Source organism: Pararge aegeria, chromosome 8 (genome assembly GCF_905163445.1).
Source record: "Pararge aegeria chromosome 8, ilParAegt1.1, whole genome shotgun sequence".
Taxonomy (NCBI): domain Eukaryota; kingdom Metazoa; phylum Arthropoda; class Insecta; order Lepidoptera; family Nymphalidae; genus Pararge; species Pararge aegeria.
This window is the reverse complement of record NC_053187.1, coordinates 6,341,710-6,355,944: the sequence shown is the minus strand read 5'-3', so window position 1 is coordinate 6,355,944 and position 14,235 is coordinate 6,341,710. Positions and strand designations below refer to the sequence as shown.

Here is a 14,235-nt window from a genome sequence, read left to right as displayed (position 1 = left end):
ATGACAAGCGGTTTGTTTATTAGTCTTGACTAATAGATTTGGTTTGTAATAGTAAATAACCACTGTACTCCAAAGTTATTCCCTATCTGTTCTATTGAAAATTAGTGCATTGTTCTATTCATGCATTTTGAAATCCTCAACAACACAATTTTATCATGTCCACTCGTGAAATACTTACTCTACAGTTTGGTCACTATTCCAACTATGTAGGAGCACATTTCTGGAATATACAGGAGCTAGGTTTTGACTACACTGGTACAGTAAAAGCGGACTGCAATCATGATATTTTATATCGTGAAGGAAAGACGTCGACTGGCGAAATAACCTATACTCCTCGTTTACTTTTGGCGGATCTAAAAGGTTCCCTAAACACATTGCCGGCCTCTGGGGGCTTAGAAGAATGTCATACAGAAGAGGATCTTCCATGGAATATTCTAGAAAAGATTGAAGAACCAGCTGCTAGTAAAAATGAGTTCCTACAGGATATTGACGGTGAAAACTCATCAAATATAAAAAATAAACAGTATAATTTGGAACAAGATGTTAAAACTTGGACTGACTACTTGTATCCTAGATTCCATGCCCGCACAGTAAATATTATAAAAGAATATCAACATGGAGATAACAATGTAAGTTAACTTTTAAGCGTTATTCATCAAATAATAACTGCCGGAGAGTATTAATTCTTTGGTTCTTATTATTATCATTAACATGTGACAGTCATAATTGTTTAAGCCTGCCAACCAGCAATGGAGTATCACTGGTCCTTTGCAAACTATAGTCTGAGCAAAGTTTATTTTAACACTTATCATGACAGAATACATAAGGCTAATGCAATAGTGTAGCTTTTAAAAACAAAAAAGTTAAAATACACTATAGTTCTCAACCTATTAACTCTTCATCCCATGTGAAAAGGGGCTTATCAAATTAAGTGGAGTTTGAAAAATATTTATGGACCATTTCTTTTGATGGCTTTGTTTTTTACATTTTTAAATTCTATTTTGTTGTTTCAGGAAAGCTTTGACTACAGTTGTTCTGGCAGATCAATATGGAAATCAAATTTTGGAGAAACATTTGCAGACAAAATAAGGAAATATGTGGAGGAGTGTGACAGTATGCAAGGATTCCATGTAAACTTTGATTGCACTGATGGTTTCTCAGGTCTTGCACTGGGATGTATTGAACACTTGTCTGATGAATACACTAAAAGCATAGTAGCATTCCCTATCATAGCATCTCATTTCTCAGATAACAATCCATCAACTGAAGAAGAAAGAGAAAAGTCCACCTTGAAAGACTCTGTAAGACTTGTTAATATGGCACTATCCATTGAAGAGTTGTCACAAAATGCCACCTTTTTTGTGCCTTTATGTACTGGTGACAAAGGCTGGAGAAAACCAGGCAATCCTAGGAAATTTGACTTCATTACCTATGACCCAGAACAGTATTACCATTCCTCAGCATTAATTGCTTCTGCTATTGATACATTAAGTCAAAAATATAGACATAATACTAATGTTCATACAATATCTGATATATGTGCAGATATGACTGGTTATGGAAGAAAAATGGCTGCAGCATCACTTGGAATGCCATTTGCTTTGAATGAGTCAGAATATCTCATAGATTATTTAAATACTACCACAAAACCTCTATACACATCTATTACACCAAGTTGCAAGATAGCTACAGACAAAATTTTCCAGCTCATCACAATAAGAGGCATTCCAGAATCCTATTTAAAAGCACCCATGAAAGAAGCTAAAGAACAAATGAATCTTGCTGCATATAGCTGTAGTAATGTAAAAGAAATGTTTGAATTATATTTTCAAGCAAATAACTTCCTTTCTGCAACAAATGTTACAGTGTGTGAGAAACCACTGGAACTGAAATCACCATTTCCTAATATATTCTCTAATATGCTAAATAAATATGGGTTTGTTAATAATGAAAATCAACCACAGAAAGTAGAAAGCTGTCCAGTGATAGCAGGGTTTCACAATGGTAATTTTATGGCAGACTTTATTGAAAAAATCCACCGGGATGTAAGCAGGATTAAATTTGCAAAATTGCATAAATTCAGAGAACATGGTCTTGAAGAAGCTGATTATAAAGAAAGTTTAGATAGGTTGTCAGAATTCAAGGATAACTATGAAGACGATTTTGAGCTTTAAAACTGTTTATATTTTTATTCTTGTGTTGTTGAAATAAATGACAAATTAAAGTGTAGAAGTCTTTGTATTTAATAAAATAGAGTAAAGCAAAATTCATATAGCTTTATTAAGATGATTTAGATAAAATAAATCATATCTCATTCACGCAATTTCAATTGTACATGTTTTCATCCCAAGTGTCTTTTTACAGCAATCACGTTGACCGCTCCAGTGCTCTCTCCTTCATTCTTGTAATAAATGCTGCACCTTTGTTCTTACGGAAGTTTTCATAAGGGTCATTCAAATTCACTCCTACACCTGAACATAATAAATAACATAAAAACATAAAACTTATAAGTTAGCAAAATAGGACAAACCCGTTAAACAACAAATTATGTTGTCATTCCTTGTCACTAAAAAGAAAATAGAATCCTCAGAACTTTAAAGACAACAGAAAAATTTACAAAAATATTGATGTAACCAGTGAAATATTGGGGTAACTAATGCCCGTTTTCATAAAACCTGGGAACCTGGATAGGCTTGCGCTTAACTATCATGCCTGATGGAAAGCAATGATGCGGTCGAAATTGGCGCGCTAGAATATACCTATTCACTCTTGCCTTGGAGGCATTGTTGTATATAACAGGAAAAACTGATGCCGGAAGATCGTTCCAAACCTACGTATCAGAAACGTAAATGAAAAGCGTTAAGTATGTGTGTACTGAATGGCAACCACATAAGGATCACGGCATCTCGCTGTTCTGTTGCAGAATAGTGCCGGAGAAACAAGACTCTAGTTCTAACTGCATTGCGAGTTATTTCAGAGTCACACATTGTTTATACCTTTGTATTGGTCCTGCTTGTCACGAACAGTACCGCCACTGATAGGCTCTGCTATGCCCTGCCCCGCTGCTCCCAGTCCACCTGCACTCCACCCCATCTTTTGTAATAGCTGGTGACCTTTGTTGGTGGAGTCTATTGTCTGTTGCGACGGACCGGCAAATCCGCCACCCCTATTGCAACATTCAATTTCAACGTGAAAACATATTTTGACTAGATTCACCCTGTGTGTACAGATCTCACGTTGTACCTTTTTTCCTACTTATGTTATGAATTCGGATAAAAGTATCCTGCGGAAGACCTTCATTATCATAATACCAAAAGACTTATCAAGTTCAGTATGGATGGATGTGTATTTGTCTAAGTCAATGGACAACAACCAAACTGCCATCACTTCAAAGGAAATATTTTTTTTTTCATTTAATATTGAAAAAATATGGTTTATTCTATTAATCTTAGCATCATGCTGTTCAAGTGCACGAAAGTGATTTTGAATTTAAAAAGCAGAATGAGGTCAACCAAATTCCTGGATTTCTATAGCCCATGTAGAAAGGCTGTTAAAAGATTGACGAACGCACTTTCATATTTATTAGATAATTAGGGATTTGTAAGATATGTATTTTGCACAAAAATTATATTCACAGAAAACTGGGCGGTGTAGGCGATCTAGAACGTTCGACGCGTCTCGACCGCGGCGGTGAGGGTTCGCGAGCCGCATGCCTCTCAGCTCGCTCTCGGGATCGACTTCGCGAACGAGATCGCGATCGGGACCGAGATCTTCTGCGACCTGTTAAAACTTAAAATATCAATACGCATAGTATAAGATTTGCACGCTGTTGATTCCGTATATAGAAACTATACCGTTAAAGTAAAAGGGACTTATTTTGTTAGTTTATAGTTGCAAATTCTTTACTACGGTTTTTTTTTTAACTATGTGTGGGTAAATTTTCGAACTTTTTAAAGTTATACTTCTTAAAGCACGTTATGAAAATGAGATAAAAACAAAAACGATCCTAATAAAAGTTATGTGCGCAGATGTAAGGATGTAAGACTGAATATTAAGTAATATTCCAATTAGAAATGGCGCGCTTGTGTGAAGTTAGTCAATATTATGCTGTATTGATTTACCGTAGGGGACTAATGCAATATTTTAGTTTTTTTACTATTTTAAATTGGATTTTAGCTACCACTTTTGCAATCTGTCCTGCTACCTTGGGTAATTTATCAGTGAATTAGCGTATATTTGTTTATAGACGAAATATTCTAGCTACTGCTAATCTATATAAAAACAGGGAAAGTCTAGAAAACAGAAGACTGCTGACTTCATCCAGTTAGGTAGAGGGGTCCGCTAAAAATAAATAAAAAAATGTATCATTCAACTTACTAGGCTTACTCTCTCTGTCCCTGTCTCGTCCTCTCCATGTTGCTTTTCTTCTTGGCGAAGGCGATCGCGATTTGGACTTCTTCGGTTCAGTCTTTTCCGGCGATTTACTAAGCGACCTAAAAGAAAAAAAAATTAAAAAAACCTATACGAACAATTTCAAAGAGAACTTCCTTTTTGATATATGTTATTGTGACTTTCCAGTCTCTTATTTATAATTATCTTAGTTTTGACTTACAAAGACTATAACATTTATGTATTTTTTGTTTGTGAATATTATTTATTTATTAATGAACCAAAAAAAATAGTTTTTCAGTTGTTTTAGGCTGAATTTGTGGTGACCCGAATTGTGATTAGACTGGACTATTGGACTATTGTCTTCGCTAATCGGGCAGCATTGCGATTGTCCCTTTGTCTTTTCATTCTAAGACAATCGACCCCCCGAGGTGCAAATTACACAGATGAAGCGTAAGACAAAAGTGCGCGGCGCAGACGTCGAACCGATAAGGCAGGGATGCGATTTATATTATACAGAATCGTCAGTATACAGTTTCGTTCCTATAGCATGTCTTTCTTTTAAGAATAGGACGAATGCGCTTGCTTTGTTGCAACTTATTAATATGCAACGTGTACGGAATTCGGACAAGATGATAGGTTTTTTAAGATAATGAAAAATTATATGAATGTTTATAATATTCCCTTCAATGGGTAGTTGAAATAAAGACGGAATTGCGTTTCTGTGAATAAAGTTTCTGAAAATACAAGAAACAACATTTAAAGCCCTTACTCAGGACTTTAAAATCAAATAGTTTCTTCTTAAAATAAACTCTTAAGATATTTAAGAGTTAAATGTCACTTATGACTGTAAAAAGCATTGGGGACTTTAAGAAAAGGTTCGATAACTCGAGAAAAGAGTTCTTTACATGAATATCCCGATCGTTTCTCTACAGTGTCGCTCATGTCGCGACTGGTGGTTTAAGTATAATTCACGGCACTTCGCTATCATAAGTTTTGTATGTACAAGTTTTGAAGCGGCCTCATATCTGCACTACTCCTATGCCGCGCCTTTACCTTACGCCTGAGATAAGCACGTAAAGTAAAACACATTTATTCTATTACATAAATGTTGAACAATCTACTATTTCACACCATTCGCTCGCACCAGTACCCCTAGAAATTTTAACGTTATTTGATAGTAGAAACATCCCGCATCCGAAAAAAAGATTGTTTGACCCCGTGATTTGAAAATTAATTCTTGAAAATTAGACACATTTATTACTTTAGACTAAGTGTCTAATTTTCAAGTTAGATTATTTGTTCATTTTATTTCGAAACATGATTTAAATAATCGCATTATAAGTACAAATAATCATTGATGTAAAACAACTTGTATAAAGTTGTACGTAACTACAAACTTTCAATAGTATTATTTTCTTCCACAGCACGGCTAGCATGGGAAGGAGACAAGAATCTCCTCGGGGAAAGGATAAAAATGTATCTCCTCTCACAGCTTTATCAACTCTCAGAGCATTGTCGAACAAGTGGAAATAATATCCAAATAATATATGTGTAAACAGGGGATTACACAAATATTATTTGGGGATATAATTGGGGGATATAATTTTTGTCCCCTGCCTGTGCTAGCCCTGCTGATTTTAAAATTGCATCATTATTTAAAAAAAATAAACATTCTGATCTCTTGTACACAACAAAATTGTGCACCTTGTATACACGACATGAATAAATATTGCCGGGCAGTTTTATGTGCTAGCAAGGTTGATGTCCGAGATGTCCGTGGAACGATGAACAAGACTGTGCGTAAGTAAGTAACGCCTATTCAAATAAGATTCCTAGGCATATATTTACCTATGACTAATTGATTTTCACAAGGCTAGTTTTATATATTTTTCATATGTCAAGTTTAAGAGTACCCTAAACTTTACGATCTGCCGAATCGGTGTCGTAACGTTAGATAGCGCCTAACGTAGTTAGTCATCACTTAAGCGTTTGACAAACCTTTTTTCCTTCTTTAGGAATCACCTAAATCCCTAGAAATCCGATATGAGCTATTCCTAGGCAGGTATTGACTAACATGAATTAGATGTTTTTAGCCTATGACTGCCATCTCACCTGGTACCGCTTAGTATGGCAATCATTTATACCAACCCCTAATCCGTTTCTATGCGACATCGTACCGGAAAGCTAAATCGCTTAGCTGCACATAACGCTTGTCTTTAGGGTATCTAGCTACGGCCGAAGCCTCCCACCAGACAAAAGCCTAAATAGATTGAACCAATATTAAACTATCCACACAAAGACGTAAAACACTTTTTAATAGCAGAGAAATATTAAAATTCAAATGGAAAATATAACTTTAAAAGTGGAAGTGGCGATTGTGTTATATATTTACCTATATCTTCGGCCAGGCGGCGTGGGTTGTTTCTGTAAGTCTTTAGGTATGGGGCTCGGTGATTTTGATTTCTGTCTCAAACCTTGCGCGATTGCGTCTTCTTTGTTCTTTCGGGCCGCGTTTTTCGCCTTGTAATATTCATATAAACCTAGTTTTTCCCAACCCTCGCTGTTTGAATTAAAAATAAACAATTAAAACTTAAATTATAAAAATAAATATTGACATGAGTTCGAAGCAAAAGTTAAGACCAAACACATGATTGTACAACATAAATAATATTTAAAAGAAAACTAATGATTTAGAAAGCATGGACAGAAAATTAATCAAAAATTTTCAGTCTTGTCTCTATTAATTTATTTATAGATAAGACATGCTAATGTGATAACCAAGAAAATATAAACATAAAGAAAAATCTGATAGAAAAATTTCTCAAAGATGTTGCATTCAGAGAAATTACCTTGATTCCTGATTTACATGCGTTGCATATTTTACAATACATACTGTGTATATCTCCTCATTCTGAAGAATGCCCTAAATAGTGGCATAACCTAAAGGTTTTTTTTATAAATATAAATAAAAGTAACGTTTAGCCTCAATAACAACTGATGGTATGTGATGATTTACGTTGCGGCCTAAGATAAAGCGTATTTGCCTAGAGGCCTATTCAAGCTTGATTTCGAAGATACTCATATTATATAAATGGGTGCAAAACAAGAGCATTCTCGATCGTTTCGTACGTGTCCACAGAATACTCTTAAGATGTCTCACACATTTAAATAGAACAGTAAGATGTGATAATTAGATCAGAACATGTTTGTTTGATGTGTATGCCTTTTTTATCCTCTGAACCCTGAACGTCTATATCTCAAAACAAATCGATCCCACGGGACCGGGGTTTTTTAGGATAAAAGTATTTGTTATACCAGACTATAATCTGTGTTAAATTTCATCCAGATGTTTTTTTTTCCCGCCTAACTGCCAAATACCTATATATTTTAAATAGCTGGGTTAAAGAGAGGGCGCCGTTACAAATTTCTTAATTTGTAAGTGTTGACACTGGGTTAATAAAGGTTGAGAACCCCTGGCGTCATTGAGTACATCCATACATCCTCTTATTCTATTATTAGTTGATATAGATATAGTCGTTGAGCACACTATAGGTGTACCTCGTAGTATGACGATAAACCTCAGACATGATAGGTTTGCACTTTAGAACCATTGTGATGAAAAGCAATGATGAATCTAGTCTGGGACATGCTTGGCTAGAACTGACTCTTGATTTGAAGGTACTGAAGCTATATTTTACAGGAAACACAGATCAGATAAATAAATGTTGATGAAAAACCGATCAAATTGACTGTATATACATGTATGATGGTGCAGACTTACTTGTCCCTGGGCCGTTCGTGATTAGGTGAGGCATAGAATGCATCAACAGCTGCGAGTAGTCTTTCGTTAGGCGGCGCCGGAGGTGGTAAACGGATCTTTGCGGGGTCTAATGGTTTGTATTTGTCGTCCTCCAGCTAGAAAAACAATATTTTTAATCACTTATTCTTATCAACGAGCTGTAGAGTTTATTTAAATATCGAATTCTTAAAAATAATGTGATTTAAAAAAAAATTGCGATGGAGTGATCAATTTATAATGAATCTAAGTTGAAGGTTCTATAAAATAAATTACGCTGGTTAAACCATGGGATACAACTATAATAAAATTTTAAAGCCAAAGGTTTATTTATGAGCTACCAGTTACATTATTTAGGTAGGATATAAGTATTTTTTAAATTGAACACGGGTGAAAGCACATCGCACAGCTAGTTTTTAAATAAATTTAAACAATACAATTTTCTTTTGTCATAATATTAACAAAAAATAATACTACCAAAAATACAATATAGGTTCTCGAAAAACATTTTTGGACCTCCTGTTACTATAGTTACAGACAATGGGCCCTAATTTTATTATTTTTATTAATGTTTTTACCTACACTTGGAGAAATTATCAATTTTATAAATTGCCCCTTAGTTGTTAATGTTATATAGACAAATATAAATATTTATAGAAAATGAATTCAATAAAAACAGGCTTACGATTTCTGTATTTACGTTAAAAGGAATGTTTTACCGAAATACCCTGTATAAGAAGCAGACTCACCATAATGAGTGGTACCATTAAGCCCGCTGGCAATTCGAAATAAGGTACAGACGGCATTAAATCTTCATTGTTAATATCGGGGAATGGAAGAAATCCAGGTGGTGGTTTGGTTAGATCTGGAAGACCGTTTTGGAATAACGCCACTGTAGATTCTTGCGGTTCAAAGCCAGGGGGAGGTTGCGAGAAGTTTACGTTTGGGAGATGTGATAGATCAGGCTCTTCTGTGCTTTCTTGCTTCTTTTGAGTTGTGATTTGATCGAATGTTTGACTGTCGTAGCTATTTTCGTTGCCGCTTATACTATTATTGGAAGGATAGTTTTCGCCACTCTCGCTCCCATACTGTTGGTGACCAGAATTAAAGTTCTGGTCGTACCCAGAGTGGGTATGCTGTTGGTAACTCTGATCATTAAAATTGTTGTTTGGAAATGGTGGTTGCACGTTGTTCTGTTGTTGATTGTCTTTGTTGAGCTCCTGGTTGTTAAGTTCCAGTGCTTGTTTCTGCATCTCCATCTGTTGTATTTGTTGCATTGTGTGGGCGACAAACGCTTGATGTTGTGTTTGGTAGCTGAAAATATGATTATAAAATAATCTGCTGGCAGTAAGACTATGTGGCTTAAACGTAAACTAACGTCATACTTTGATGAGCATTATTTTTTTCCTTTTTACAGTCGAAACGTCGATAGGAAGACAAAATCTTGGATAACATATACATACTTTTCGAATGTGGATTTTGTCTGTTGCGTCAAATGTGCAATGGCATTAGAGTGCTGGGCGATCAGGTTGTTTTGATACTCTTGATAGGAACTAGTCGGGCTCTTCATTTTTAAAATGACCGCCGCGTCGAAGTAGTTCGACTTAGATTCCCAGAGACGAAGCAGCTTGTTCAATTTACCCTCCTGCTCTTCGGTAACGGCTGAAACAGCAAAACAATTAAGGAATTGTCGTACCAGCAAAGGTGATTCAAGCAAGTTACCTGTCTGGTAAACCACAGTTGATGATGTGTCTACATCTATTAAATGTTGATGAGAATGGACAATCAGAAAAGAGACCTAAATTCTTTGAGGACATTATTATAAATATGTTACCTATACTGGCATTGCAAAACATTGGAACCACCACATTTTCCAAATTTTTCTTGAGATCTTCAGCGTTTTTGCGTGCACTGGAATTAGGAATAATTGTATCATAGACACCGAACTTCGAGAGTGAATGCAACGGTCATGAAATATATAACAAGTTTCTGATTAAATAAATATATACATATATATATAAACAAGCAGAAATACATATATGATAAAAAAAAAGTTTAACATTTTACAAAATACATATCTATTGCATAGAAAATTATTAAGTTAAAAAAGATGGGACATAAAACACTCAAAAGGTTGTGCACAGTGCACACACAAAAAACTTTTTTTTTGTAGTTAGTTTTGTACGTCACACCAATTTAACGAAATTTTCCGGCGACATTAAAAATCGCATCGTTACTTAGTGAGCTTTCGTACAATTGCTGTGCGAGACGAAACTACCTAGGACACAAAAGTTGGTCGTGATACCTTAACAATTACAAGGGTTAAAAAAAATTCAATCAGTAATCTAACATAATATAACATTAGAGAATTGCGTTACATATTTTCAAGTAATACATATAAAGGTCATAACATTATAAAAAACAATGAACACATTGTGCCAAACACCCGTGTTTATTTTAGAGTAACCGTGTAAACCCAATAAGCTTAAGACTACCAAAGTATGCTATATGTATACTAACCAATGGTGTAGGACATCATTGATGAGGTAAATGATGTGAAGCTTTTGTGAGAATGGTGCACCCGGTTGAGTGACTTTTCGCAGAAGGTGCTGTGATATCACTTTTCCCGCATCATGCGATGTTGCATGTTGCAATATCCAACCTTTGCCTAAAACAATCATAATATATAGAAAGAACGAAAGAATAATTTATTTTTTAAATTGCGCCACACATTACAATATTAACAAAACCACGTATGTTATGTGTGGCACAACCAAGAATAAAGGTGCCAGGTCAGCATTGTGCTGCATGCGCCAGTGGGAGCATACAGCCCTGATTTTCAGTACGGGAACCATATATAGAGGCGGCCTTATCGCGAAGTAGGGATAAGGCCGCCTTTTGTATTCTGCTTTATTTTTCATGTTTGTTCTTTTTTTTTCTTGTTTTTCTGAGTGGTGTATAAATAAAGAGTATAAATAAATAGAATACATGGTACACGTAATGGATGTAAAAATAAAAAAAAATCTGGTTCCAAACACAAGTTAAAAAAATAATAATAATAAATAACAAAAAAAAAATTTAATACATTTACCATTTGAAATGCTATCTTTAGTACAAGTGTCGATGATAGGCTGCAATATTGTATCAAGTTCTGACAGACTAATGTTGTTTTCTTCCGCCATTATCTGAATAGTTTCCATTTGGGCCTTGCTTACAAGCTCATTGATTTTAGCTTGTTGTTGCTGTATTAACACCTAAAATAGACTTACAGTTATATATAATGTATACAAAAATATAGCTACTGTATGAATAATTGGATATTATCATATTTCAAAGCTTGATATCTTGCATCATATATAATATGCACAATGCACTATGAAAGTTTGCATCATCTTATGAACTGTGTTTAATATGATACAATATGAAAGTAAAATAGCAAATATTCAACTTCTGTAGAGCATACTGTAAAATGTAACCCCTATTGTTTACTGAAATAGTACCCATACTCGTTCATATTTGTTCTGATAACCAAACTTATAATGTCAGATTAAACATATCATAGTCAGATTAACTTAAAGTTTTCTACCGAGGACTTAAAACACTTGGTGTACAGACATATGCACAGAAGCAGAACATTTTTAAAATCAATATCAGTTTATTAGTGTTTGCATTTATTTTAGCTTAGTATGCATTTAAGCATGTAGAGAAAATATAGTATAGAGATTGTCATATTGTTTGTAAAACAAAAATGTTATAATGTAATTATAAAAACAGTCAATTGATATTCAGGAAACATGAGTATTTATAAAAAAAATAGTTATATTAAAAATGATGGATACTGTTTGCTTTAGTTTATAATTCTATTATGACATTTTTTTGCTATAGTTATAATTTAAAAAATCATGCTATTTTAAAAATGTTGTTATAAAAACTTGTTGGAAAAATCATGCATGTCTTATAACATAACTCTACCTGCCTGCTTACATATAATATACTGAAAATTAGAGGAAGTTCTTTATCATTCAAGTGTTATAAAATGTATGCTGAGATATTTCAAGTATTAACAATATTTAATTGCATTAAACAGTGTTTAGTGAATTTTTATAGTATAATATTAGAAAGCAAGCTGTGTATGATACAAACTTATTACAAGGTAGATTTTTTTATGCAAATTATATGAGATTGCTCTGTAAAATTATCATTTCCATGCCAATAATTTATGAGATATCATTAAGGAAAATTAAACATTATTCCTTTGCATGAATGCATAGAATCTGAACAATTACATTCTTTAAACAGATTACTTGAGAAATTTTCAATAATCTTATTGGAATTATAATTTAGGAATTTTGAATTATTGATAATGAACTACAAATTCATTGGATTGAAACCATTCCTTTTTGCTTGTCAAGTCCAACTTGCTGAGGTATTTCATGTACCATACAAAAACTATATTTTTGTACCATATAGTACAACAGTAGAAAAAATGAAATAAAGGCATTATTTCATTTTTTCTACTCCATTGCTAAAAGGTTGCTGAACACTGAATTAAAATTTTTGTATGAAATTATAAAGTTAAATAATTTGAAATACTTTAAAAGAACGAAGTGGCACTTAAAGCAGCATCAAAATACTCAGTAACTTAAGCTTGTTTAAGTTTTTAAGTAAACAAATGTGGCACTACAGTTACATGAACTTATCAATAAGTTGTAAAGTTAACTTGGCCAGTCTTTTTAAATAACCAATTAACGTTTAATATGTTAATGCCGATGCCACATTTTTAACAAGTGATATCTGTTTGCTATCTGGCAGAAATATAAAAAGACAATACTATTGCCTTACCGTATGTTGGGCATTAAGATTATTTTCCGACTGAGTAATCTGTTCCCTGAGTATGTTGATCTGAGCATTGACGCTGTCGCAGTCGCTGCGCGACGCGGCTGTGGGCGCGGAGTTAGCTGCGAGCCACTGCTGCAGCGCGGGAGCCACCGCCATCGACGCCGCCAGGCCCAACTGCGCTGGCGTCGCGCTGGCCTGTTGGGGCAGTACATATTGCCTGTTCTGTGCCGAATAAGCCCCGGCGGGCGCGGGGGCCGCCTGGCCACCGGCCGATTGCTTTAGAACTATAAACAGCGGAGGGTCACTTGAAACGGTTATAACACAACGCAAGCAGCGATCAGGCGCGACCGCAGATTTATCTATTTCCACCATCGTCAGTATGCTTACTTGCTTGCTCTGTCGTCACTTTGTACTGGTAGTAGTTGAAGTACTCCCCGCCGTAGAGAAAGCTAAACTTGGGATTATTTTTTTGTTTTGTCTTGGTCATCTTTTCAAATTCCGGTCCATTTCTAGCGACAAATTGTGCGAGCTTGTCTATTATATTACGTAGGTCTTGATCTGTAAAATATAGGACATAAGCATGCGTGCAAGCAAGAACATAACATTGAGTAAAACAAAATAAAAAAAACTTCTACCCTGTGGCGGCTGCGGAAGCTCCATTTTGTTTGGGATTTTGAGGTTAACAGTAATTGACTCTGTTAACAATGAAAATACTTAGACATGAATTGTTCATCAAATCTTGTTTAAGTTAAAATGTATCGCGTATACATAACACGCATAAAGTAGATTTTAGAAGCACTGACAAACACTGACAAATTCTTTTACGCGACTTGACGTCGGCCATTTGTATTTTTCAAAAAGAGCATACAAAGACAAACGAGAACCATGTCTTAAACCATCCAGTTGTATCTAGCTAAATAATGGAGAGAGCAGTCCTAATAACTTTTTGTGTCAAATGCTTGTTATCGCTATCTCATTCACGGTGGACGACCTCTCTTTTTCACCGTTCACCGTGATTAAGGTAAAGATAATGCATTAATCATACAGGTCAAGACATTTCAGTTTTGCTAACAATATTATAACTATTCCTCTAAACAAAGTTACTCAATTTAATAAATAATAAAAATAATCATCGGAAAAATACAACACTGATAGACTATTAATCTACCTGGAGTTTGACATAATATGGAAATAGAATAATAATAAGT

General features: G+C 34.6%; 2 protein-coding genes across 3 annotated transcripts; one reads left to right on the top strand and one right to left on the bottom strand.

Annotated features, from left to right (window-relative positions):
• LOC120625632 (protein misato) lies at window positions 1-2,196 on the top strand. The gene is made up of 2 exons (XM_039892716.1): window positions 1-629; window positions 1,014-2,196. Exons 1-2 carry the CDS (start codon window positions 156-158, stop codon window positions 2,172-2,174), a joined length of 1,635 nt encoding a protein of 544 aa, XP_039748650.1. The 5' UTR covers window positions 1-155; the 3' UTR covers window positions 2,175-2,196.
• A 60-nt stretch (window positions 2,197-2,256) lies between these two features.
• Window positions 2,257-13,942, bottom strand: LOC120625629 (calcium homeostasis endoplasmic reticulum protein). Of its 2 annotated transcripts, XM_039892714.1 has the most exons (14): window positions 13,663-13,942; window positions 13,415-13,585; window positions 13,031-13,311; window positions 11,280-11,442; window positions 10,709-10,856; window positions 10,023-10,099; window positions 9,652-9,850; window positions 8,938-9,502; window positions 8,174-8,307; window positions 6,785-6,952; window positions 4,378-4,493; window positions 3,636-3,780; window positions 2,997-3,166; window positions 2,257-2,471 (listed from the first exon to the last, which is right to left on the bottom strand). In XM_039892714.1, exons 1-14 carry the CDS (start codon window positions 13,685-13,687, stop codon window positions 2,368-2,370), a joined length of 2,466 nt encoding a protein of 821 aa, XP_039748648.1. In that variant the 5' UTR covers window positions 13,688-13,942; the 3' UTR covers window positions 2,257-2,367. The 2 variants fall into 2 exon arrangements, with proteins under 2 accessions (XP_039748648.1, XP_039748649.1); XM_039892715.1 differs by lacking the exon at window positions 13,663-13,942 and having other exon boundaries at window positions 13,031-13,222; window positions 13,415-13,527.
• Between the last annotated feature and the right edge of the window lie 293 nt (window positions 13,943-14,235).